Raw genomic sequence first — 25,804 nt, 5'->3', positions numbered from 1 at the left:
TAGCGTGGAGCTGTAATTGCTGAATATTTATTAGCAGCAGTGATGGGGAAAAAACATGCAAAACATGCAAAATCCAGCTTGACCCTTGAAGCTTGATCCCAGGTGGAGACTGCAGCGGTAAGAGGTAGAAAAATATACATATTATTTGTAAGGTGAAAAAATTGGACCTGAACGTTGTTGAGAAAGAACAGTACAAGAAACCCACCCTGTCATTTTTACAGGGTCACTTTGCAGAACATAACCTGTGGCTGGCCATAAGCACAAGCCAAGTACAGAAGCTACTTGGGGCTACTTTCTCTGTAGGAGTCTTGCACCAGACACAAGCTCTGCAACTCACACAAGAAGGCCACAGAACTCTTCTGAACAGTGGAAAAGAAGAGGAGGCAATGCCGCCATCCCCCCCTTCAGCAACGCAGGAGGCAACTCCGAGCATCAAGATACCCCAGCAATGAACGTGGCATAACAACCTTAATCTCCAAGGATTCCCCAGCAGCAGGTGAATCCCCAGCGAGCCAGTCAGGATGGCTTTCCGGCAGCACAAAGCACCTGGACAAGCAGTGGAGGATCTGGCCTCTTAGCATCCGGTGCCGCGAGACCATGGTGATGGGTGCGTGCAAAGCAGGTGCAGGGAATGGACTCGAGGGAGGGAATTAGCCCGATAAGAGGCTGTTCTCGGGCAGAGAGGGAGGCCGCCCGGCACGGGTGTCCCGGGGGATAATGGCGCGGGCCCCTCCTCTGGGGCTAGCACGCCCTGGCCGCTCCTCGCTCAGGGCTAGGAGCCCCACAACCGGCGGCGACGGCGGCCTCCCAGCGCGCGCGGTCAGGGGGAGCCGGGTGGCTGCAGCAAGAGGCTGCCCTGCCCTGCCCTGTCCTGCCCAGCGGCTCCTTCCGGCCCCGTATGTGCCCCACGTGGCTCCGCCCGCTCAGATATAAGGGGCGGCTCCGTCCGGCTCCGGCTCGAGAGTAGCCGCAGCGTCTGACCCGGGCGCTCGGTGGACGGGCCAGCAGCACTGGCACCATGGCTGGTAAGTGCAGCATGCCCGAGCCGAGCGGCGCAGCGCAGCGCAGCCCCCTCTCCGGCTGGGCGATGCTGCGGGAGAGCTTCCGGGAGCGGGGGGGGACGACGGCTGCGGCTGTGGCTGGGCCGAGACCCCTCCACCCGCACTGCTGCGGGCTGGTGCCACCCCTCGCGGGGGCTGGCTGCGGGAGCGGCCGCCGGAGGCTCGGGGAGCGGGAAGGAAGCGTGGCTCGGCCTAGCCTGTTCCCAGCTGCGGGGACCCCAGCGCGCGCTCGCCGCGCTGGCTCGCTCGCTCGCTGATGGCGGCTCCTATTTTTAGGCTAGCTGCTCCTTGCCTACCCCGGTGCTTCCCCCCTCTCCCTCGGCCAGTGGGCTCCTCTCCTCCTGCCGAGGAACGCCCCCGTATATTTCTCGTGCCCCGGCTCTTGCAAGGAGCAAGCCCTGCTTTCAGGAGCCAACTAGTGCCCGGCCGCACAGGGACACCCCCGGGAGGAGGGCTAGGAGCTGGGGAGAGCCCTACCCCGGGTGCACACAACTCGGTCCCGCTTCCTGGGCATGTAATTTGCAGAACGGATGGGCCTGGCCCCCAAAGTCCCCTGAACTGACTTCGGTGAAAGGTCAGGTCTGGCCCTGACACTTGTGTCCTGTTCGGATTTTTGATCGGGGCTTGTCAAACCGCTCAGTCGTGAAAGAAAATGACACTCGAAATCTAGTTGCTCTAAAACGAGTAAAGCTACCTTCTGGTGCTGCACCTGTCACTGGGGTCCTTGGCACATTTCTGCACTGTTGTGCTCTTAAAGACAGTTATCCCTTCCTTCCTTCCTTCCCCGCCCCCATGGTTGTGACACCCTTATAAAGGGTGGAAACTGACTAGACCAAGTGCCCTCAAATGCATGAAGTTTTAAAACTCTGATCCTTCAGCTAATATTAGCTCTTGTAATAGCAGAAATTTCTCAGAGAAGTGTGACTAACAAAAATTGAGATGTATGTTTGACACTACCACTCAAACTCTAAAGGAACACTGTCCCCTTCAAAGCCTGTATTAATTTTTTCTAATAACTTTTCAGCACAAGAATCTTATTAAAATTTGCCATGAGTATATGATCTTCTGTCATTACTGATGGCCCAGGCCAAGAGAAGTGGATAGAGAAAGTCAGTTTCACTTTCAGATTCTTAGTATTACTATGTCTGGGTTTAACACACTTCTTGATAAAGATTATTTAAAAAATTGTCCTTGCATTTTTTTCCCAGTAACTCATAAAGATGCCCCTATTGATCACACGTTCTAATGAAGCTTGTTTCTTCAGAATTTAAACTTGCTAGTGACTCAGAGCGGTGGAATCTAGTCTTCTCCCTCTCAAAATGAGAAACTACCTAGAATAGAAAAATGGGCAAGTATAGACTTGAAAACGTAATGGCCTTAGGCATATATATGGAGGCCTCAGACATGCTGCATGGAAGGCCAGTCACAATTGCTTAGCAACAGGTCCATCCTAAATAGCTTGCCATTGGCTAAGAGTTTTTGGCTCCTTCCAAAAGGCTATCTGTGTTCAGGCAAGTAAAGCAGGTGCCCCTAGATCAGTGTTTCTCAATTATATTTCGCCGCGGCACCCTTGCGCAGCCATGCCAGACCCTCTGCCGACAAGTCCAGGAAATCTTCCCCTTTTCGGCGGCGTGCTCTCTAAGCTGCTTTCGGTGGCGCGATCACAGCTGTTCGGTGGCGTGCAATTTCTGTTAATTTCGGCGGCGCGGTTCCACTTTTTCACGGAACCCTTCAACTCAGCACGCGGAACCCCAGGGTTCCACGGAACGCTATTTGAGAAACACTGCCCTAGATTATAGATTTGCATGGATGTCCACAGTACCTCTCTGAAGCATTAAGGTGAGGAGCACTCCTCCTTCAGCTGTTGTAGCCTATAAATAAAACAAAGTGTGTGTTTGGGGGGGGAATGATAGCTAGGGCCCTGAATTGGTGGAAGGATGTTCCCAAAAAATCATCTGACAGCATACATAGCCTGTGGACAGCACAGTTGGAGCAACTTATTTCTGATAAGTGTTGTGGGTTCGAACTTAAAAGAGAAGTGGCCTGAATCTTCCACACCAGTACAAAACAGCCTAGGTTTGGTGTTGCATAGGAAGGGTACACTGCATGTTAACACTAACAATGTTTTATTTCATACTGCATAGACTTGGGTTATAACAGGGGGTGGTCAAACCACTGGCTCATGAGCTGCATATGGTTCTTTCATAGTTTAAAGTGCAGCTTGCGGAGCCCCCTATGCCTGTCCCCCAGCCCCTCCACCCCCATTCTCTGCCTACCAGACTGAAGCTTTTGGGTATCTGTCCAGCAGGGCATGCCTACCGGGGCTCCTGTCCTGTGGGGTGCACCCACTGAGCCTCAGCAGGTATACCCCGGCTCTTAAATTCTGAAGATTGTTGTATGCTACTCAGAGGGTCAGTAAGTTTGGCCATCCCTGGGCTATAATGTCAAAATGATGCTCCTCTGAAGGGAATGCCAATGCCACATTTCTGTTAAGCAAAAGTAAATGAAGCCATGCTGCCCTAAGACAGCAAAACTAGCAAGTAACTCAGCAGTTTGGATTTGCCTTACTTCTACCTTTTCCATGCTTTCGCTGCTGCTCAGCCTCAAACTTAATTTAACATTTCATTCTGACCATAAACCCTTATACATGTTACCTAGGCCACTAAGAATTTCCTGTATTGCTCAGGTGAACTAGTAAATCCAGCAATGTAGGACTTGAATATGCAGCTTTAAAAGGACAGGCAGACCTACAGAGACCATACAAAGGTCTGAATGTAAACAACAAGGGTGTTAGATCACTGGGAGAGCCAAGCAGTCTAGAAAACATCTGGACAGAGACTTTGATTTGAATGATGGCACAAGCGATGGAGTCACTAATTTGTAAGACTATTAATGTCTGTACAGTCTCTATTTTAAGTGTAATACACTGGTGCCTCACTGAGTCAAGCCTAGTGAATTCTTAAATTTTCAAGGCAAAACTCTTCATTCATTGGTAGTGTGGGAAGAGTAACTTGCAAATCCAGGGACAAGAACACAAGTGTTTACTAACTAGAGGAATGTTTACACTGCTTAAAACACTAACAACTTGCTGTTTTGGCACAGTTCAAGCAAAATAGTTTATACAACTTCTGCATTCATATTGCTCGTTGGGGACAGGATAGAAAAATAGTTCTTCAGAATTTTGCCAAATAACTACACCTCCAGTATGCGTGTCTTCTAGTTCAGCATTACTAGTTTCTGAAGTTCTTAATAGACTGGGAATTGTTCTGTCTATACAGTCTCTAGACTCACCAAGCAATATAAACTACTACAAATCACTAATTCTCAGTGAATCTAAGTAGGAAACATATCCATCCCTTCCATGCATTACTCAGTTTTAGACTTCACAAGAGTTTCTACAAACTTGGCTAGGTTAAAATCACTTATAAATACGATAATCTAGAAGGTCTAAGATTACCTTAATTTTGCTGCTATTCTAGCCGAGGTTCTCAAATTGGTCTACAGAACTTTTTGATCGCAATGGTGCTGGCTATGTAAATTCCAGGTACTAAACTGCCCTAAAGTACATCAGTCTCTTACAATTGCTCTGTCATATAGTATGTAACTGCTGCTGTAGTTGAAAAATGTAACATGAATGCCTTAAAGAGGACCCCTTATATTCCCACTTGTGATATCAAAGATGTGTTCCACCCTATGAGATTGAGAATACTAGTTTCTCCATCTTCAGCAACTTGGTTACACAAGTCAAGATTGACACCACATAACATTTTAATGCAAAAATATAAATCAAGTTGCAATATTAGCTAGATGCCAAATGTGAGCTTTGATATGTCACTTCAGTTGCACTGGCTGGTTTTATTGCAATAAGAATCTTAATTTACTTCCTAACTAACGTGGCCAATTTATTATCATTTTCCCCTAAAAATTAAGGGAGTGGTGATGGCAGCAAAGAGGTGGAGGGAAGAATCCTAGCTGCCACTTTGAGTCTAAGACATAGCTGCAAACCTCTGGTTCTAATCCAACCATTCTTACATAAGAGCTATCAGAGCTACATGCCGTACACACACAGGCAACTCTCTCAACAGCTCCATAAATCTGCACTTTGCATTCTGGACTGCAGTAAGTGAATGATACCTGATCCTGAGTTGCTCCACATGGCATTCCAAAAGTGTGGCCTCTTCTGTGCAGAACTAACTCCTGCAAGAGTGTAGTAGCCCTTTGACATTCTGTTAGAAGGGTGTGACAAGCTGAGGTACACTGAGGTTTGTTGTGTCAAAAGCTGTTGCCCTGACAAACTTTTTAAACGGTCACTTTTTTATTCTATATATTCAAGTAAAATGTGCAATCACCTGAAGTACTCAGAAGTCTCTGGTTACCAAAAACACCTGAAGAAGAGCACAGTGTAAGCTCAAAAGTTTTTCTCACCAACAGAACTTGATTCAATCTTTTTGCTCTAAGAATACCTGCAGTCACCATTCAAAATATGAACTAAATTGATATAATATAGCTAAATCTCCTAGAAGCAAAATCAAAATTCTAAAACTTGTTTCAGTAAACACGGTTCTCAGCATAGCTACCCGTTTTCCTTGGAAGCAACCAGGGTGGCTTGATTTAAATAAAAGCAGTTTAAACCACCAGTTTCAATCATTATTTAAATCAGCAAGCAGAAACCTTTGATTTAGATCATGTTTTGCATTTGTTTTTTCTTTAGTTAAAATAAAAATGGATTCTCTCTGGTTGCTAACCATTAAAATGTTTGTTTGTAACTAAACAGAGTCTTTACTTCTCTCTCTGCTTCTCTCTGCTAACCAAAAATAGGCCACACCATACGTATATGCATTTAAGTAATTAGATAGCTTAATGTACACTTTTCAGATTATTAATTCTAACATTTTATATTATGTTGGAAAAAGGTGAATGATTTATCAGATGACTAAACTTTTACTTTTGATTTGTCAAGCTCCTTAATGGAAACTCTTGTCTACTTGAATGGAAACTCAAATTCAATTAAAATATATAAAAAGAGCACTTAATTTTTTTATTAAATACAATTACGTTAAATGTGCTGGGTACATAAACTTTTCTTATCAAATGTTTAGCATTTAAAACCAACTGATTTATTATACAAAGTAAGCATTATCTGTAGTTATTGAATTAAACGGATTAGTTCTGGGCATTGTCCCATCTTCTCACCCAGTTTTATTCAAGCTTTCCTGCTTTTTCCATTCTCAGCTAGTCTTTTAACTCTGAACTGAAATGAAAATAAGAAAATATTCTCTACTCACTTTTAGAAGAGGCTACCACTGTCAAAAGCTGTGTTAGCACTTCATACCCTGATTCCATGTGCTTGTTTAGTGCTTTACCAGTTCAGTAGGGGTTGTTTTTTTTTAAACTTGGCAGCAAACGTACTAATTCAAATGTTATTTATTTTAGTGATTTTAGGCCTTAATATAAGTTGTCATTATTTCAAATTTAATTTTAAATAGGTTTATTTTAAAAACTGTGTTTAGTTTTAATTTAAAATCTGACTCTTGTCCACCTTGGAAACAACTTTTGAAGAAATCAGTGAGTGTGCTTCTTTGCAAAGCATCTTAATCTGGAAAGGATAGGTTAACTGCACAAACATGACTAAATTGCAAAAATTGTTTTCATCGATAGTAATTCTGTGGTAGGGTTGGTAGGGATAGTTTAAAACTGACTTTAGTTAATGCGTATTTTAGTTGCCAGCTAAGTTCTTGTTGCTCAGTCATCTGACTTGATTGGGATAAATGATGGATATATTTAGTGTATTTTTTAAGACTGATGGGGCACCAGAGAGATGGATGGATGGGTTTACTGTAGTCTGTAACAATCCAAATATTCTTCATGGGAGAGAACAGTGTGAAATATAACAAACACTGTTAGTAACTCCTACAATCTTAACTGTTGCCACATTTCAAGTTGTAATTCACTCCTTTTCATATTGCTAGATAGGAATTAACAAGACACTTCCCATTAAAAGCTTGCATTCTTATTGTAGTTTTGCAACAGTCTTGCTAAACAAATCTGCAAGTTCTGATAACATTTTAGAGTACTGTTACCCAACACTTAACTCCATATGTAGATCTCACATGTTGCAACAGAAGTGAAATATCAAATGTGCTAACACAACTCACTGAATACTCAGAGTCAAACACTTCACTGAGGGACTGGCTCTGGTACTATAGTTCTATCTGACAGACTCACTGCAGGCTGGCCAGAACAAAAACACCTTACATTTGAACTGCAGCTGATGTCTACTTACCATGGATTGCTAGCTGGTTGTGGAATTTAAGCTCCTTCTGGATGAGGAATTTGCATCCAGATCCTGGGTGAGTTATGTTCAAAGTGTAAACTAGAATGAAGTTTCTACTTGGCAAACTAGAGGGGAGGATGTGCCAGTTGGATTTCTCTCCACACAAGATGTAATGTGCTTCTTACTACATCTAGGACCATGTCTGTCAATGCATTGGCTGATGTAATCAAATAGTAGCTAGCAACAGCCATGTTGCTGCAGCATACCTCAACTGTGCCAGTCTGTTCCATAAATATTGTGCATGCCTACTAAGGGATCTTAAACACTGAGTGGCTTATTTACTTTTTAGAGGCTTCTCAACATAACTTTCTCCCTAGCACTTTCTGGAATGAAATGCAATGGTGGAGCTGAATAATTTTAGCAAGCATACTCTGATTTAAAACTAAATATGAATATTAACACAGCTTCTCTTCCTTTTCAAGATCAGTCTTTTGTGACGCTAGCGACAAATGACTCTTATGTAAAAGGTGCACTGGTCTTGGGTTCATCTCTGCAACACTACAGAACACTAAAGAAACTAACTGTACTCATAACTCCTCAGGTCTCAGCTCCCATGAGGTAAGTCACTTCATGAATATTTTAACCTTCTTGTTCATTGAATGCTTCTGTTAACAATAATTTTAACTCCCAAATGAAAGTTCTCTGTAGTGACCTGGTCAGAGTATTACAAAACACTAAGGGCAGTGGATGCCAATTAGTATTCCCTCAGATTCTATACACCTACGGCTTTAGGCAGTAAAGTGTCCAACCAGAGTTCATGGGTTGACAAGTTGTACCCCAAAGAGACTGACAAATAACTAAATTTAATCTACTAACCAATGAGAGGAAGGATGGTGATGTGGTTACGGCACTGGTCTGGGACTCAGGAGATCAAAATTCAATTTCCAGATCTACCACAGACTTCTTGGGCAAGTCACATCTCTCTCTACCTCACTTCATCAGTAAAATAGGGATAGTAACGCTTCCTTTCTGACACCTGGTCTGTATTGTATTTTTAGACTATAAGGTCTTCAGGTAAAACAGACCCTGACTATATTTCTAAAGTGCCTAGCACCATGAACTAGTAGTTTAGGGCACTAGTCTGGGACTCAGATCAAGGTTGAGTATCCTGCTCTTCTACAAGGCTTTCTGTATGACCTTGTTCAAATCAATCCATTTGTCTCCCCTCCTCCCCCAATCTGTAAAATTGGCGAGATTAGTGTTTCCCTAACTCATAGGTGTTTTGAGGATAAATGCAACAAAATTTGAGGCACCTTGATACTCTAGTAATGGAGGCCATATAAGTACATTAGAAAGAACGTCAACTTTTGGAACAACTCATTCACCCTGGGAACTTTAATACTGATCTTTCGGATTAAATTCCTCATGAAGACGGAAAATAAACAAGTTGGTTGTAGCTCATACTTTGAGCTATTCTGTCTTATGTGGCACTGAATATGCTAATGTAACAAGCCTTTGCTACAGCCTGGAACAGACTTTAGAAGTCTTTGACTAGAAAGTTTAACTTTAGGCCATGACTTCCCTTTGAACTTGGGAGTGGGAAGTAACTACCTAGACTAGTTACTTGACCCTTATTATCTAATCCACAGGAAGCTGTCTTGGCCAAATACTGCCTGCTGTAATGACTGGTGATTCCATGTTTATCTCTGCTATCTAACAGAAAATGGGCTACTTCATCTGTGTCTCTCAACTCTAATGCCTCAATTATGCAACAGCATTCTATTCAAGTGAATCTTATTCCTGTCCACTAGGCTATTAATTTCCTCCTGAAGAGGAGGGGATGAAAATACAAACTCCACCATAACAATTAAAATATGTATATTTGGACAACCAGTGGAATGTGGCATGAGTAGAACTTGCAGATTTCATTACTGATCTGCAACATCCATGCATCTCTTAGGAGTACTTTTTTTTTTTTAAACTTCCACTGGGACTAGAATGATACTGAATATCACTTAAAGTACAACATTTGACAATCTAGAGAATAAAGTTGTAGTTTAAGACCATTCAACTTATACAGATATACAATTTAACTCCCAAATAGCAGCTCAGAACACTCAATACAGCAGGGATTAGCTAATCCAATTTGCACTACTGGTATTATTCTTAGAATGTCCAGAAATCTGAAACCATAAGCGTTTGTCCCCAAAGTAGTGTGTAGAAATCAAGTGTGATACTCTTAGTCCTGTTACTGATACTTATGTTTAATTTTAGTGGGTAGACTAAACTGAACTTAGATAACTGCCAAGAGCTTTCAGAACTCATATCTTATTCCAGTTTAGCTCTTCAGAGTTAGGGTGATGCATGGACACAACATTGCTCCAAGAGACCATTTCCCAGTAAAAGGAAGTAAACTCACCTACCTAGATGTCTACTGCACTCACTGCCCCATGACTAAGTAAACACTTTCTTGATGAGCTAGATAATAAACTAGCAGCAGTTAGGTCTGGTCCTTGTGGCTTTATAGGTCAACAATTTTGTTTTTGACTTAATGTTGGCTATGGAAGGAATGGTATTACACAATTACTCATAGTAGCACTGTTCAGGATTCAGCTGCTGTCCAAAGTCCTGCACAGACTAGTTAATAGCTTTTTGTTTCTTAGCTATAAGCTTAAAATAGTCTGTCACCTTACCAAGACGCAGTGTTCTCAGGTCTGGCTGAGGCAAACTGTGTGGGAGGTTCAAACTACAAGACATGATCTGCTTGACTTGCGTATATACACAGGGCTTCAGTTCTCATTGCTACTAATCCAGCATCATTCAACTTAGTGCTCCTGGTAACTAAGTTATTTCTAAGCTAGAGACTTGACAAGACTTTTGCCCACCTATTTTTTTAAAAAAAGTTGACTGTAAATACAAGACTCAGTCTAGGCTTCCACTCCTTATTGTGTACTAAGAGCTCTAAGGCAATACAAAGCTGTCTGGGGGCTGGGGATATTGGAGACTCTCTTGCAAAAGTAAATCAACAATTACTACTTTCCACAGGAAAGTGCTAGAAAAGGTCTACGATGAAGTCTTATTGGTAGATGTCTTGGACAGTGGGGATTCAGCCCATCTAGCATTAATGAAAAGACCTGAGCTGGGTGTCACACTAACAAAACTCCACTGCTGGGAACTGACTCAGTATTCAAAATGTGTGTTCATGGATGCAGACACAATGGTAAGTTTTATATATTTGCTATTCATAATACAGTTCCTTCTAATGGCTTGCAATAGGAACCTCTTACTATTGGGGACCTTTAACGTGGCATACAGGGAAGTGCTCTTCAGCCTACAAAACAACTTGTAATTGTCAGTAATAAGGGAAAATATATCCATGTCAAAGCTGTCCTCCATAAAATGAGATCTTTGATATGAACACTTACCTTCATATCTTGGGGTGGATGGCAAAATGAATTAAGACATAATGCTATGAAATGTCTAGCCTAGAAAACAGACAGCAATTTTTTTCTCCCCCTACAACTAGGTTTTATCAAATATTGATGAGCTTTTTGAGAAAGAAGAGCTGTCTGCAGCACCAGATCCGGGGTGGCCTGACTGTTTTAATTCTGGAGTTTTTGTTTATCGACCTTCCATTGAAACATACAATCAGCTGTTACAACTTGCCTCAGAGAAAGGCAGCTTTGATGGTATGTGTTAACCCCTACTCTATTATGGAAATTTATATTTTGTTTGAAATGCTGGGTGGGGGGAATGTCTCAGATGGGCATTAGGGGACACTATTTACATTGGAATTCTAAAATTCCAGCACTTCTTTGGAAAGAGTACTCATGTTTACAGGAAACTCCTATGCATGGACTCCTATAGATTGTCTGCCTTCAGTATAGTCAGAAATCTTAACATGAAACATTAATAAGCTTATTTTATATTAAAGGCCTAGATGGACTTCAGAAGCAGCTTAATGAGTTTTAAGTGGGGACGCTAGGCCAAATTTAACATAACAGCCATTTCTAAAACTCTTTATGTTGCTCTCAACTAGGAAACTGAACATCCTTCAGATTATAAACCAATATAGCTTTCTGCATTTTAGATACAAACTAGTCACAAATGGATTGGACTGAGTTGGCACTTAAATATTAATCAGTGAAAATAAACTTCCTTCAGCTGTAACTTCTCACAAGGATCAATTGTGGATATCCTTAGAGATAAGGTGAACACGATGTTCACAAAGCTGGATTGCTTTTAATGGCTTTTTTAAATGATTTGTACTGAAACTTATTTTTCCACTCCTAGTAGCTAGTCAAATGACTGAGTAAAGTTAGAGATGTTTTTTATTAATGAATAGCAGCATTTGCTCAAAAAGATGAAGGGATTAGTCTCTATGGAGATGACAGTGGTGTTATTAACTAGTTTTAACAACGTTGTCCATGCTGTTTGAGTAGCAAATTGCCTTGCAGGGTGCTTCTCCTCCTCCAAAGATGGTTCAGACCTAATAATCCCAGGAGTAAATTTCCTGGCCCATGCCAGAATGAATACAAAAAAGCAGGGAATTGCAAGTATTGCTGATTGCGGACCCCTTAGCCTAGAGTAGTAGCCAAATGAGATTTCACAAGTGGCCGACTGACTGTAGGCGGTCCCTGTGTTAACTTCCTCTGGAGCACCATTTTCAATAAGCTAGTAATACAGTTGAATTCGCTGCCTCACTGAATAGCTCGACATGCCAAAATATGGCTTCTCATGCAGTCCAGAAGTCCCATGCAGTTCCTATGTTGTGGACCAGCAAACTAAACTGGACTCACTACCTTGAGGGATGTGAGGGAAGACTTGCCATAGGTAGTACTTAAAGGTGAAAAGACTCTGTCCTTGCTCAAATTTAAGCCCAACAGCAATAAAAAGCAGGATTTTAGCTTCTGAAATAGCCAGTGGTAATCCCTATTACAGTTCTATCTTTCAGACTGAAGATGTATTAATCACAGCCAGTGCTAACAAGTATAGAACTTAGTTGCAAGGTTGGTAAGTACAAAACTGCCTGATGTATCAGCCATACAGGAATAAACTGAAGTTAGACTAATCAGCTTTTGGAAACTGCTTTAGTATTTCTGTAGTACTGAAGCAGTGACTCCAATGTAGCTGCATTAAGTGCAACTTTGTGAAGAAAATAGCACATCAAAAAGGATAACTTGAAGGCTGTGGGTTGAGTAACTCCCTGTTGTTGCCTGACTCTACTCTAGGGCCTGCTGCACTTCATGCTTTCATACATGCCACGGGCATTTTGCTTGACATGGTTATAAAATGGCAGTCAAGCAAAATGCCTGTGGCATGTATGAAAGCATGAGTAAACAGGCTTTTGATCTAATTTAGTACAGGATCAACAAATCTGTCAAATCTAATTAGGACAAGTTCCTGACAACTGGTCTCCCACTAACTCTATAGTACCTTTCAAACCTCAGAGGAGCAATGGTTCACTTGAAACGTAAGACTCTTTGAGAACAGTATAGCTTCCTAATCTACAGAGATCCTGAAATATTTCAAATGAAGTTAGCTTTACAAATGGATGTCAAATAGATATGAAGTTCATGACTCTCTATCGTGCAAGATCCTTACAGTGTAGCTCAAAGAGCTTGATAAAGCAACTAGTGTAGCACACAGCAAATTTAACAGAATAAATCATGTTCATGCTTCTTTGGAATCAGACAATAACTTCATCTGATGGTATTGACTGGTGCACTGTCTAAGGATCTAAAGAGTGCTGTTAATCATCATGCCTATCAAGTAATTTCACAGTGAGCACTGAACTCAAGCATTCTTCAAACATGCAACTAATCCTGTGTTTTATAAAGCAAAATCTACATTATTGCCATGTTGGAGACTAACATGGTACTCAATCTTATTGCTAAACACATGAGATGATCTGTTAGTATGTCACTGTACCATCTTAAACTCTGTGCATAAGCATTATTAGATAAATTGGTCTGATGTAATAGTTGCTTTTTCTAGACCTAGTTATATGAATTGAATCTAGCAACAAAAAAGAAGCAAGCATAAGGCTGACCTATAGCATAGTGTAGGAGTCCTATTAATGTTTCAGCTTTATCCACAGTTTCCACCACTGAGTCTGTTACACTCGCAGACCAGTCACTGTCTAAAACAGGAGCACTTTATTAAATTTCTGCCATAATCCAAAAAAAAGCTTGCACATACCCACTGCTGGAATCTTACAGTAGCATGCTGTGCTGCTGTGATCATATCCGGTCAGCAGAGCTGTCTTCAGCAGAGCTCCAATCCTTAAGGGATAGAGTACAAGAAAATTATAGCTCAGGCATTTCCCCCCCCCCAGTAAACAAAATTCACACTAAAATACTAATTTTAAGTCAGTGCCACTTTCTATAGTAAGAAAGCAACTGTCAGTGGCCACAAGACTTGCTGAATATTTTATACAGCACACAGTGGTCCCAACTCTTGGATACAGTACTAATTTTTTATTACGTACATACACTTGGGGACCTATCTTCCAAAATACTGCTTGGCTGAAATGTTGGTATACGTGACTACAGTAGTCAGTCTCTTATTTCTAGTTTGTCTTACAAAGTACCTACCACTTTTTCCATTTCAGGGAAATGACCAGTTGATCTTATCTGTGAACTCAGCTGCTCCAAAGGTTTAGGATAGTAAGATGCAGTAATCTTGATCCATGCTACTGTATGTATGTAACTGGGAGGGAGAAGGAAAACTGAACTTGATAACTGGAATGTCTGATGCTTGCCTTAGGCAAGACTTCAGTGTTCCTAGCAAACTTCTAAAGAGCTGAGGCTTCATAATCTTAAAAGCAAGTCAGCTAGAGTTTTTAATCTAGCCAATTGTATAGTTGAGGAGTGCGAGGGACTCTATTTCTATAGGTTACATAATCTACTAGACTTTCCTTTAGCCTAGGATCCAAGTTGGTATTCTAGCAGTTAGTAGTTTCAGATCTAAAACAACTTCTAGATGCAAAATGCTAAGGTATTGTCTATACCTGCAACTATAACATAACACTAAGGGCATGTGTACTCTAAAAACTTAAGTCAACCTATGTTAAGGTTCATGTCCTCCTTTTGCTGGTGGTGCGTGTCCTCACCAGGAGTGCTTCTACAGATTTTAAGAGGGGCAGTGAGTGGGGGCTGTCCCCCCTTTCCCCCCAAACTCCCCCCCTCCCCCCCCCGAGCAAGGCAGCAGGGAGCCATGAGTTGGGGGGGAGGGGAAAGGGAGCAGCAGTGCTTCCAGCAGGCGCCCGGACTCCTGACAGGGAGATGGGAGCCTTGATGCAGCCAGGTTCCAGAAGGGAGCTGGGAACCTATGGGTCAACCTTGGGGACAGCACCTGGGCTTCCAATGACAAGCCTCTTTCCCCCCCCCATGTGGCTTTCTTCTCAATTTCACAGTTCTAGCATGTTGCTGTGAAATTAAGAATGGCAGCCAACAGCTGATGTAACTAACCTTCAGTGTCCACACATCACCCTAACTACACCCACATAAGCCCTACGCCTCTCGTGGCGGTGGAGTTATGATGTCTGTGTAGTAGGGCATTTACATCAGAGGGAGCAAGGCTGTACTGTGTACACGGACATAATTAGGTTGATGTCAGCGGCCTTATGTCAACCTAACGCTGTAGTGTAGACTGAGCCTAGGTTGAACTGGCATCCCGTCTTGATGATGGCGTTTACTAGCCTGTGCCCAAGAGGTCAGACTAGGTCTACGATGGGAAATATACAGCTGTTCTTTATGTCTACATACACACCTCTATTCCAAGCAATCACTCAGGATAGTAGAATCACTTAGTCTGAAACCTGTAGACAAACAAAATATGCTAGTTCTGGCTCCTCTACCTCAAACTGCTGTTGTAACAGAACTGCATTAAGATACAGTATTTAAGATGCGTTCAGGTGTTGGAAAACTAAATAGGTATCTCAAATATTTAGGTAGAGAGACTTTCTAATATGGTATATGTCTTATAAAGGCATGCAGGCTCCCACTATACAGAAAGCTGCGTATTTCTTGGAAGAGTTTTCCTAATAACATCAGATGGCACTCATTTAGCTTCTGTGTTCTCTCAGATTTATCCCACGTCAATTTTAACATACTGTTGTATCAACTGGCTACTTTGGCAAAAAGCTAATAGTAAAATATTAGCATGATTTCTTCAGAATTGTTGTATCTGAACCTTTTGGTTCTGCTAGTGGTAATTTCACTCTGACAATTGATAGTCTGGTTTCTCATACACTTGTTTGCCCAAACTGGTTGGCTGATGTAAATATAGTCTAATTGTTAATCATACTACCAGTGGGGGGAGAGCAGTAATACGAAAGTTTTAATGCTAACTTAATCCAAATGCAAACATCAAGAATCTGTTGTGTGAAAGCTGTATATACTCTTTATCAACATTACAAGATCAAATTCAGAATAGCGCTATCATGTCCTAAAACAGAAATGGCCTAATTAATTAAGAGGCGGGGGGGGGGGGGGGGGAAGGGGCTTGGATAGTTCTTGGTCTGGAAAAGTGTCGAGGCTACTTCTGGAAGAACAAATGTCAGTGAACAACACAAGCAAAGTCGGTTTCTCTGACTAATCCAATTCTTACATTCTGTTCAGCATTTCAAGTCTCTTAGGAGAACGTGTATCAGAATTGCTCTGCATCCAGGTAGTCATTCACTGACTTCTGCTGTAAACTAGCCTAAACTTAAAAATGGAGGTCTGAGCACTCATTGCATGAATCAACTGAAGCATAAAACTTTCAGTTTCATAAGGTTAAGAAGCTAACTAGGAGCTTTAATACAGTAAATTTCTCGTATGACATGTCTCAGAGGTAATTAAGGCCTAGACTGCTTTTAGCAAACCAGTCCTTGATCCAAAAAAAGCCATTTCATTACGTGTAGGAGTGCTGAGTTACAAGTGGGCCTCTAATAATCAACTATGTGCCAAAGTTACCTTGGTTACACATGTAAATCTGGAGTAACAGATCATAATCTGGTCTACTGTATCTGTCTCATTGCAATTGAAATAACAAATCTGACATTGCCAATGTTTACTACTCCCATTTAACTCAACTTCAAGTTGTGAATGGAACTGAGTTGCATCATGCAAGACCAAATGCATGGCCACATGCACATGCCATTAGAGATTCTAAGACTTTGGCTGTCTTTTGGGAGGTAAAATAGCCTAAAGTATGACTTAAATTTAGAAATCTATTTGCCTCTGGCAAGAGGAAGAGGGCTAATTGTAATGTGTCCTTCCAAGGGTGAAAATGTCATAACTGAAGAAAACTAACTTCTACAAATAAAATGCTACTGTTTTGCCACTGATTCCTACTGGATAGGCTAGTTCAACTGATTCAAGAGTCAGTTTAGTCATGTAAGTGATTTAGGAACAAACTTAAAACAGGCAGACTGATAATTTTCTTGTATCCTGCTAATTCTCTATCTTTCCCTTTCAGGAGGGGACCAAGGGTTATTAAACACCTTCTTCAGCAACTGGGCAACAACAGATATAAACAAACATCTGCCATTTATTTATAATTTAAGCAGCATTTCTCTATACTCCTACCTTCCAGCATTTAAAGCGTAAGTTCAAAATTTTCTTGTGGAAAAATAATTCATAATTTAGTGTAGCCACTATATGGGCCAAATTTGCTAGAGCTCTTCTGCAGCTGACTAATCTCTTGCTAGCTGATGAAAAGGCTGTATAAAATCACTTCTTTGAATCAATTTCAGTGTGGAGATCCTGGGTTTACACCAAATGAAGGGTACGTGATTGCACTAGCTATCTCTTCATTTCACTTTGAATCATGCAATGGTTTAACCTAGATTACTTCCATTTTGATTAGTATTTCTAACTATTCTTTCTGTGGCCAAAACTACCTCTGTCAGTGGCAGCAACTCGTTCTTTGAATTAATTTACCCTAGCATAGGTGCATTTGACAAGCACCTGCTCTATTGCAAGAGTACAACTCAACACTTTTAATCACAGATATACTACTGTGACCAGAGAGGCATTATCTGCGCAACAGTTGTCCTTGCTAAAGAGTTTGATTGAGTGAGATTTAGCCCAAGCCAACATGGGCTGGGTATGGTAATAACTTCTAGCTAGATTATAATTTCTTTCCTTCCTCTTTGACCTCTGTTACTGAAACTAATCATACTAGCATAGTTGTCGGATTGTCCCTTTTTGAGGCTGTCATAAGTGGTATAAACATTTGATTCAAAACAAAAAAGCTGCATAGACAGTTTCATGTTATGTATCCTGCAAATAAGCAGACCTGTGTGTCATTAAAAAGGAGGCTTTTCCTCTATTGCTTACACCACCTCACAGCAATATCCCTAAATCTGCAATACCCAGCTCTGAGGGTAGCAAGTAACAAAGTTTGTTTTTGTCCTGAGCACAATGCCTCTGTAATTCCCTGCCATTTCAGGTAATGTTTTTCCCACATAATGGTACTCTGCATTATTACTTGCCTAATTCTGATCTAATCTCTAGGATTGTTACAGCATAAAGTGTGTAAAAAGCTATTCAAACATGAATGCAAGTTATGCTCTTTTTATTACAACTGGACCATGTTAACTGCAAAACTATGTCAAAAGCAAGTGAGGAACAACTGCATGAAAATTCTAACTGATCTCTAGGTGACATCATGTTGCTAGAGATTAATGCAGCAGCTAACATAAGCAGTATTGTTGCTGGCTCAAATTCAAACCATGTCTTGTGATCTGAAATGTTATCAGGTTAAAATTAGAACTTATTTTAAGAAGAAATGCATGCAAGCCAAAGTGAATATCCGCTTAGACTGAGTAGTCAGAATAAACAGCATTCAGTAAGCTAAAAGCTATTGTGATGTACACCCTACTCTCCCTGGCTACTGCCTTACTGAGATTAGTCATGTCACAGAAGAACTTTTATTATTGACTATGTTGCCATGAGAGGTCAGCTGGATCTGCCTGGCCCAGGCAAAACTTCCTTACAAACTGAATTTGAGTTAAGATGCACAATCAACTGAATGAGATGTTAAAGCTAGTGGCTTCTGGATTTCTGGATTAAAGCTAGTGGCTTCTGGACTGTCACCACAGTAAGCATTCTAGGTGAGGGGTTTTTTTATATCTGCTAGATCCTCTAGATATAGATCAATAGTTGGAATGAACCAAACTTAAAACATACTGATATCAGTATCTAATCTTTCAGAGCCTCCATACCATGAGGCTAAAATTCACGCCTGTTTTGGTAATCACTTTTTGAAAGGAAAAAGACTATATAAAGTAATGCATGCTGTCAAGCTTCAAAGCACTGGGTGGAGGTACCCCAGCTCTGGGTAGAATGGGGGAGGGAGGCAGAAGACAAGGAAATACCACTGATGGCAATCCGTTTGAGCATATTAGCAGAGCTTTCTGTAGTCAAATTATGTAAAGGCACTTTCATCCTGACTGACTCCAAAATGAGTGGCAACAGAACAATCCAGGAATGCATGGAATGTGTGGGTGTAACTATTGTAGAAGACCAATTCCCTTTAAAAGTCTAATCTTTTTCACAAATCAGTGAGGATCATCCTAAACACAGAAGCATTAAGTTTTTAAAGCATCCTCTTGTAGCTCCATTTGGCCTGATCACATCTAAAACAGAGGCTGACTGAAACTGGCTTCAGAATACATGTCTGAAACAGATCCATTTGATGGAAGGCAGGCCCTCAAAAGGACAAATGGAATTGTCTTAATTCCATTAAAGTGGTCTTGACTAGCTAAAAACTAAACTTAGCCATCTATTGATTCTTTAGCCTCTCGGGCACTGCATGTAAAGCCTGAAAACAACATCCAAGAGATTGCCTTGAAAAGCTTTACTTGTACTTAACAGTAAGCTTGACCTAAACTCTGCTGCAAGATTCCTCCTGCTGTATAAGATCATACAGTACATCATATCACTTTCATTTATATTGACACATGAAAACATACAATTTAATAAAATTTAGTTTTAAACTACCCCAAAACACCAAATTTTAACATGCTGCAGAGCTTATCAGTGGAGTTATGCTTCTCCCCATGATCTGAAGAAAGTGGGAGTATTTCCCAGCTGCAGAGGAGAGAGTTGAGGCATCTGGCAGCTGGGGGGTAATCTGGGCTTGGTGATTGCAACACTAGATCTGATTTCTACTGAAATGATCAGAAATTAAATGGGGAATATGGATATCAAAAACAATGATTTAAAGTTCCCATTAAAATGAAAATAGAGTAGTTCACCATTTAGAAAATGTATGCCTGCTGACTTGAGTAGACAGCATACTGCTTAGACTAGGTTCCTGATAGAAAGCTTCCTCTGCAACCAGAAGGGCTAGAAACTCTATCCAAGCTCTCACAAACAATCTTTGAATGGAGGCAAACTCTAACAATGTAAGACCAAGAGTTCAGTGGGGTAAGGTTCCTGCTAGATTGCTATTAAAAGTACACCCACACCATAGCTGCATCACTAAAACTACATAATGATTTTTGTAGCCCTTCCATAAAAAACTAAGTGTAATCAGACTCTTGATCTATCTAGAGATCTAAGATGTTTAAGGGTTCTGAAAAGCCATATATTTGAAATAAGATATTGTGTCTGGGCGGGGGAGAGGAGAGAATTAAATACCCCATGCAGTCTCACCATGGCAAGTGAGACAGACTGCATCATTCTAGAATGCCTAAACTACCTTCTGCAGAGATGAAGTGGCAGAAGCTTTCTCAAGCTGGGTATTCTGACCAACTAGAACCTCCCCTTCTATAGGACTGAAGACTAAAACCAGTGATCTTGTCACTGATGGTTGATTAAGCCAAGTGTATGGTGCCTAGCTTTTTGGATCACTGACTCTAGTGGAAACTCTCACTTTTAAAACTTGTTCTGATTGCAACTGCTGCTTGAGACTGTTCCATCCTGAGTTTTCATGGACACCAAACCACCAAGAAACAGGCTGCTGTAAGTACTGAAATGGCCCAAACCACTAGGTTTTGGCTATTTTCATTCTTAATCTATTCACAAGGTAGAGTTGTATCTGCATTCTCTTGTTGCATAGTGATGCTTTCAGTGCCAGTAGGTAGTTGCAATTTCTTAGCCTTTTCTTTTAGGAGATGGAATGCTGTCTTGTATGTACTTTGCCTGGACATCTAGTATGTAATTTGAATTCCTTTGTTTGGCAGGTTTGGTACAAATGCTAAAGTGGTGCATTTCCTAGGAAGAATGAAACCATGGAACTACACATATGACTCCAAAACAAAAAGCATAAAAGGTGACACAAATGATCCCACAATGGTTCACCCAGAATTCCTCAACATGTGGTGGGATACCTTCATCACCAACATCTTGCCGCTACTAGAACAACATGGAATTGTTAAAGATACCAGTACAGGTGTAAAGGCGGTATGTCTTCTTCTTGTATCCTGGATACCTGCATTAAAACTGTCTAAATGCGGATGTTCTGTACTTCCCCATCCCAAACTTCAAATTACTGAAGGCTTCAGGGAGAATCCGTTGACTTGAAGTGTAGCTCAACTCCTTGTTTAAGACTTGAAAGAAAGTATAGAGGAAATAACTGGGTTAGTCTGGTCACTGGTAACTGTTTACCCACCTCGCCTTTTAAATAACTACTGTGAACTGCAAATAGTTACTGAAGAAATGGCAACTAACAATGCTGCAGAAACCAAATTGGGATAATTTTTTTCCCAAACTGCATAGAGGCCTGAATCTTACTGACTTCAAGCTAACTGACTTGGTCTTCTAGCTCAAGCAGTAAAGGCTTATGATTTTGGGGGTCAGTCCCCACAGATGACACACAAACAAGGAAGTTGGATAACAAAACAAGGAGTCAGGATTCTGAAGTCCTCAAGTAATTTGTAGCTACCTAACATTTCTACTAACTAATAGAAGTTACCTGGCTGTAAACCAGTTAAAACCTCACCAGATTAAATTTGAATAATTCTACAACAGCAGTTCTCAGATATGCTGAACTAAATGTTGCCTCTTTACTTATTCCAACCCCAGCATATCAAGTTGGAAAGTCGTTGAACCTGTGAGACTGAGCACTAAAAGTAAACTGAGACAATTTCTGCTACTACTGCAGAAATATTAACCTACTTCACTTTTTTCTTTTAAAAAGGATTTGTCTTGTAACAAAACAATACTAATTTTTACAGAACTTAATGTCACAAACAAGACTTCAGATATTAAAGGAAATATATCCATTCAGTGGGAAAGACGATACTAAACTACCTTAACCTGCTTTTTTACTGGCCAGAGCAAATTCCCATCTTATGCTCCTTAAAGACTAATGAAGGACACGATGTTGATGCTGAATGGCCTAAAATTAAAACTAGGATAGAGCAGGGACCTCCTATGTTTGAGGCTTCCCCTTATCACAAAACTGAATTCTGAACACGATGATTAGCAGTAACTATTAGTGAGAACAAGCAATCTCATACTGTGGTAAAGATGCACCCTCTGGCAGTGTCATCCAGGGAGAGACAATGATGGGCCACCCCCATAGTGATATGGTATATGGGTGTGATCAGCCTTGCCGTTCAGAAGCTACTCTGTAGAAGTAACCTAACTGTCCTAATATTCATGCATCACAGATTGAGGCTGCAGTTGACTAAAAGAGAACTTGGCATACTAGGAGTGCTGCTGCTGCACTCCAGAAGCTGATGTTGACAGTTTCTAGGGTGCAGAGGGTCAAACAAAGTGAATCCTACATCTCTAGGCATTAAGACTGACAAATCTACAAAAAGCTAGAAAAGCTAGTCTAGGAAAATTGCACCTATAGAGTAAGTGGAAAGTACTGGTTGAGGCAACTTTCTATCTGTATTCTCTTTCACACATGGAGTTTAATAGCATGTATGGAATGCAGCTTTGCAGTAACTCTTTATTAAAAGTTTAATATAACCAAATATAAAGTAGTTTTAAGTTCTCAACCTTTCTAAGCCCAAAGTTACTGATCTATTTTAGAGCTATGCTTTCTCTTGTCCACCTTACACCTTTCTAATGAACTATTTGCAGCTATCGGGCTTGGTCTATTCTCTGGCTTTCTCTTGTGGCTTCTGTAGAGAGGTATGAAGAACTTAAACCAATATTGACCAATACTTCCTGTGTGCGCTCCATTGACTTATCAATCTGTTCATTTTTTTGGCTAGGAAAGTTGTATAACCCCTGCCTTTTTTAAAAAAAACAGTGCTTGCTGCTTTGCATGAGACCATCTCATTGGTTCTCCCACCCTCTGCCCTCTATTGCTTGCTTAGAAATAGGCCCTTTAACTCTTATACAGTCTACTTACTATGCTCTCCTTCCAGGAAGAGGTTGCAGAGGCAGTGTCCCACATGTCACTTTCCGCAACAGCACCAAACTTACCACCATCTCTCCCACCAGCTATATCTTCAGAAGAACGGAAGGAGAGGTGGGAGCAAGGCCAGGCTGACTACATGGGAGCAGACTCCTTTGACAATATCAAGAAAAAACTTGATACCTACCTCCAATAGATGTACTTCTGTTGCCTGATGTTCATAGAGAAACAAGATCTTGTTCCCAAGCTAAAACAGCTAGGAAAGTGTTGAATATGGTCAGTTAAGCTTGCTAGTAGCTTGATTAAAACTCATCAGGCTGAAGGTCTTTGCAGTACTACAGGTGAGAACTGAGCAAAAGCTATAAAGTAGAAATCCTTGTGCCAGCTGTACCTGCATGATCCCAAAGTCTTCCCTTCTAGGTAAGACTGCTGGATATGCCTATTCAAAAAAACTACCAACTTACGGGGAACTGGGCACTAAACAGGCTTGATATTTATTCCTTTAAACCTGTAGGGCTGTGCTTTACCTCCTTTAAAAGATGAATGGTGTTACTCCTTTTGCTTGCTATCTTATACAGGAGGCCCTATTTTGGGGGGGGGGATTGTTTAGAAGTTGAAGTGGTTGCAACACTGCCTTACTGTAAATGTTAGTACTAAACTGTTAGCATACATGCAAACTAATACAACTTCTAACAGCAAAGGCACTGCTTTACTGTACTAGTCTCACCCTGAAGATCTTCACCAGGTTTTTATATACAGGACATACAGCATGATAGAACGTCTTTCTTTAGTTCTGTATACCATGGGACTAGTAAAACTAAGTTTTACCTGTAATATTGCACTCATTGCGAAATAAAAACTCATGATGCATTTCTGGCTTCCCTAACTCAATCTTGAGCCATTTCAAGCAAAATATTGGCAAAATCTGAGGAGGCCTCAAAGTCCTGAAAAAGAGATGGGAGACCACTGCACTAATTCAAAAACTAAGGTTAGTGGTACTCCGATTCCAAACCTTACATTCACAAGCTATTCTATGAGCCTACAACTTAATGGTCACCACCTTTATTTTGGGCACATTGTAAGAGTCCCAAAAAAGGGGACTCAAATAGCAAAATCCCTACTTTCCTATCTGGTTTAATTGCCACTGTATAGATGCTTGTGATGGGCAGCAGTATAAAACACTTAACTTTCTGCTAGTATGACTAGGAGTAGAGGAGTCCTGTAGAAGTACCCCCTGAAACAAACTAGTCAGCTAAGCAGACATGAGGTCCAGAGGCTCTCCCTCCCTCAAAGGTCAACCAAAAGCACTTCAGGGTGATAGAGCATAGAGGAGGTCTCCCTATTGGAAGGCAGTGGAGGGGGCAGATCAGTTATCTAGCATACGACAGCTGGGCAAGACTAGACATGTAAACAGGCTTACTCCCTGGCCCTCAAAAAAAAAAATCTCTAAACCTACAAAGGTCTTAAAAGGGTGCTCTAAGGAACACTTGCAGTAGAAGCTCTCTCTGCCATGAGCAACCCCTAGGCTTTAAAAGCTCAATACACTAGGTTCCAGCATAGCATCCTTGTACATAAACGTACCCCTGATGAGGAATCAGAGCCACATAAGAACACTGCATGGAGTAAGACCAGGGTGCCTGGCCTCCTGATCTACTCCATTGCTAGCCTGAATAGCAAGGCAACAAAAGGTGATGCAGTACATGGCAGGAGCACAGGCACTACAATAGTGTAGTATAGTTCCAAGCACGTGTCATTTTCATAAAGTGTTTGTAGCATGAGAAGGATGTGGATAAGAGACAAGATTCTCTCTGTGAGAAACTCATTCTGAAGGTTTGAGGGTTTTACCATCATTTTGCAATTTTCCATTACCTACCCTTCAGAAAGTCTGTATCAGCCTAAATTGTTTGGATGCAACCAACATCACTAGTGGTCAACAATTCATCCTATTATGCTAGCACCTGGTCACTGCTCTAATTTGCCTGTGTACATGAAAAATAGAAAGCAGCACTTGTTTAAAGGGTCATGTTCTCTTACTCAAGACGCAGTGATGGGTCAGGGCTAATGACTCTATTGACAGGGTTCCAGCTCGTAGCTCGAGTTTAGCATCCTATTTAGCAGGCCTGGAGTTTGATATCTTATGTAGCAGGATTAACATCACCACCAGTCTCCTACTCCCAGTAAACAGGCCTCCAGAGGATCTTCCATGAAGGGACAAAATCACTAGTACTGCAACAGCATCCATCTCTGTACACTGACTTGTTTACTGCCTAAGTACCATAATACTAATGTACCAGGTCTGTGCATACAAGTTGTGGTAGCACGTTTGTCACTGTACTCTTGTCCATGTATAGGTGCACAATAGCTATACCAACAACTGTTCTTTTAAATAGCAGGACATTGTCTACCAAGACTTTTCAGATTCACTTAATGAAAGCTATGTAATGGCTTGTTAAACTCTGCCAGTGCATTATCTGAGCTTACGTCACCATGGCCCCCTTATTAATGGGAGTCTGGGGTGGGCCTTAAGTGGTATATGACTGTCTGTATAAAAGCATCTGTGTTCAGTTAGAAAGGAAAGACCTCCTATAGCCTCTAAAATGGAAGGGGCAAATGTCTGAGCAGATTGCATGCATTTCAATTTAGGGTTGTTTTTTTTTCAGAATAAGGAAAGAGTGAAAGTGAATTTGATACAAATAAGGAACCCTAGGATTCCTTGGCCATCCAACTCATTGATGGCAATGTCAAACTCCTTTGGAAGGAAACACACAGCTATACTCTCACTTAAGGCACAGGAGCTCTTCTATAGATGTGTTCATGCTACATTTACTGTAGATCTCAATACCACATTCACTAAGAAAGTTCCGGCTTCAATAATGTTCCATGGAAAAAACAGTAGCTAACCTCTAAGTGTTTCTAATGTTGAAAAAAAAATCCCTAACCATGGTAGGTGGAGGATATGCCATCAGAATTAAGATTGTACATGGAACCATACTACTACTGAATTAATTCTGTTTAAACTCCTCATTAAAAGATGAGGTCCTTAAATTGTGTTTATATTTACAACTTGACAGTTAATGAAGCTTTGGGCCTAAAAGCTAACATAGGAGTTGTAATTCTAGTAGAGTTCATTCTTCACTGAAAACTATTTAGTAGTTAG

At 41.1% G+C, this 25,804-nt stretch overlaps 1 protein-coding gene across 2 annotated transcripts; it reads left to right on the top strand.

Annotated features, from left to right (window-relative positions):
• Positions 1-233: 233 nt before the first annotated feature.
• On the top strand, positions 234-23,517 carry GYG1 (glycogenin 1). 2 transcript variants are annotated; one of them, XM_067555101.1, is made up of 8 exons: positions 234-1,025; positions 7,818-7,953; positions 10,381-10,555; positions 10,862-11,024; positions 16,801-16,927; positions 20,516-20,735; positions 22,368-22,418; positions 22,658-23,517. In XM_067555101.1, the coding sequence occupies exons 1-8, from the start codon at positions 1,019-1,021 to the stop codon at positions 22,841-22,843; spliced, it is 1,065 nt and encodes a 354-aa protein (XP_067411202.1). In that variant the 5' UTR covers positions 234-1,018; the 3' UTR covers positions 22,844-23,517. The 2 variants fall into 2 exon arrangements, with proteins under 2 accessions (XP_067411202.1, XP_067411255.1); XM_067555154.1 differs by lacking the exon at positions 22,368-22,418 and having other exon boundaries at positions 239-622.
• Positions 23,518-25,804: the final 2,287 nt, after the last annotated feature.

The sequence above is a fragment of the Emydura macquarii genome, unplaced genomic scaffold (assembly GCF_026122565.2).
Source record: "Emydura macquarii macquarii isolate MOO-44397 ecotype Brisbane River unplaced genomic scaffold, CSIRO-AGI_Emac_v2 contig_18, whole genome shotgun sequence".
NCBI classification, from domain to species: domain Eukaryota; kingdom Metazoa; phylum Chordata; order Testudines; family Chelidae; genus Emydura; species Emydura macquarii.
The sequence above is the reverse complement of the archived record's forward strand: the minus strand, read 5'-3'. Positions and strand labels throughout refer to the sequence as shown.

Coding starts and splice junctions, on each gene's coding strand:
- GYG1 (XM_067555101.1), top strand. Junction 10,556..10,861: donor TCATGGATGCAGACACAATG/GTAAGTTTTATA, acceptor CCCTACAACTAG/GTTTTATCAAATATTGATGA. Junction 20,736..22,367: donor CCAGTACAGGTGTAAAGGCG/GTATGTCTTCTT, acceptor AACTATTTGCAG/CTATCGGGCTTGGTCTATTC.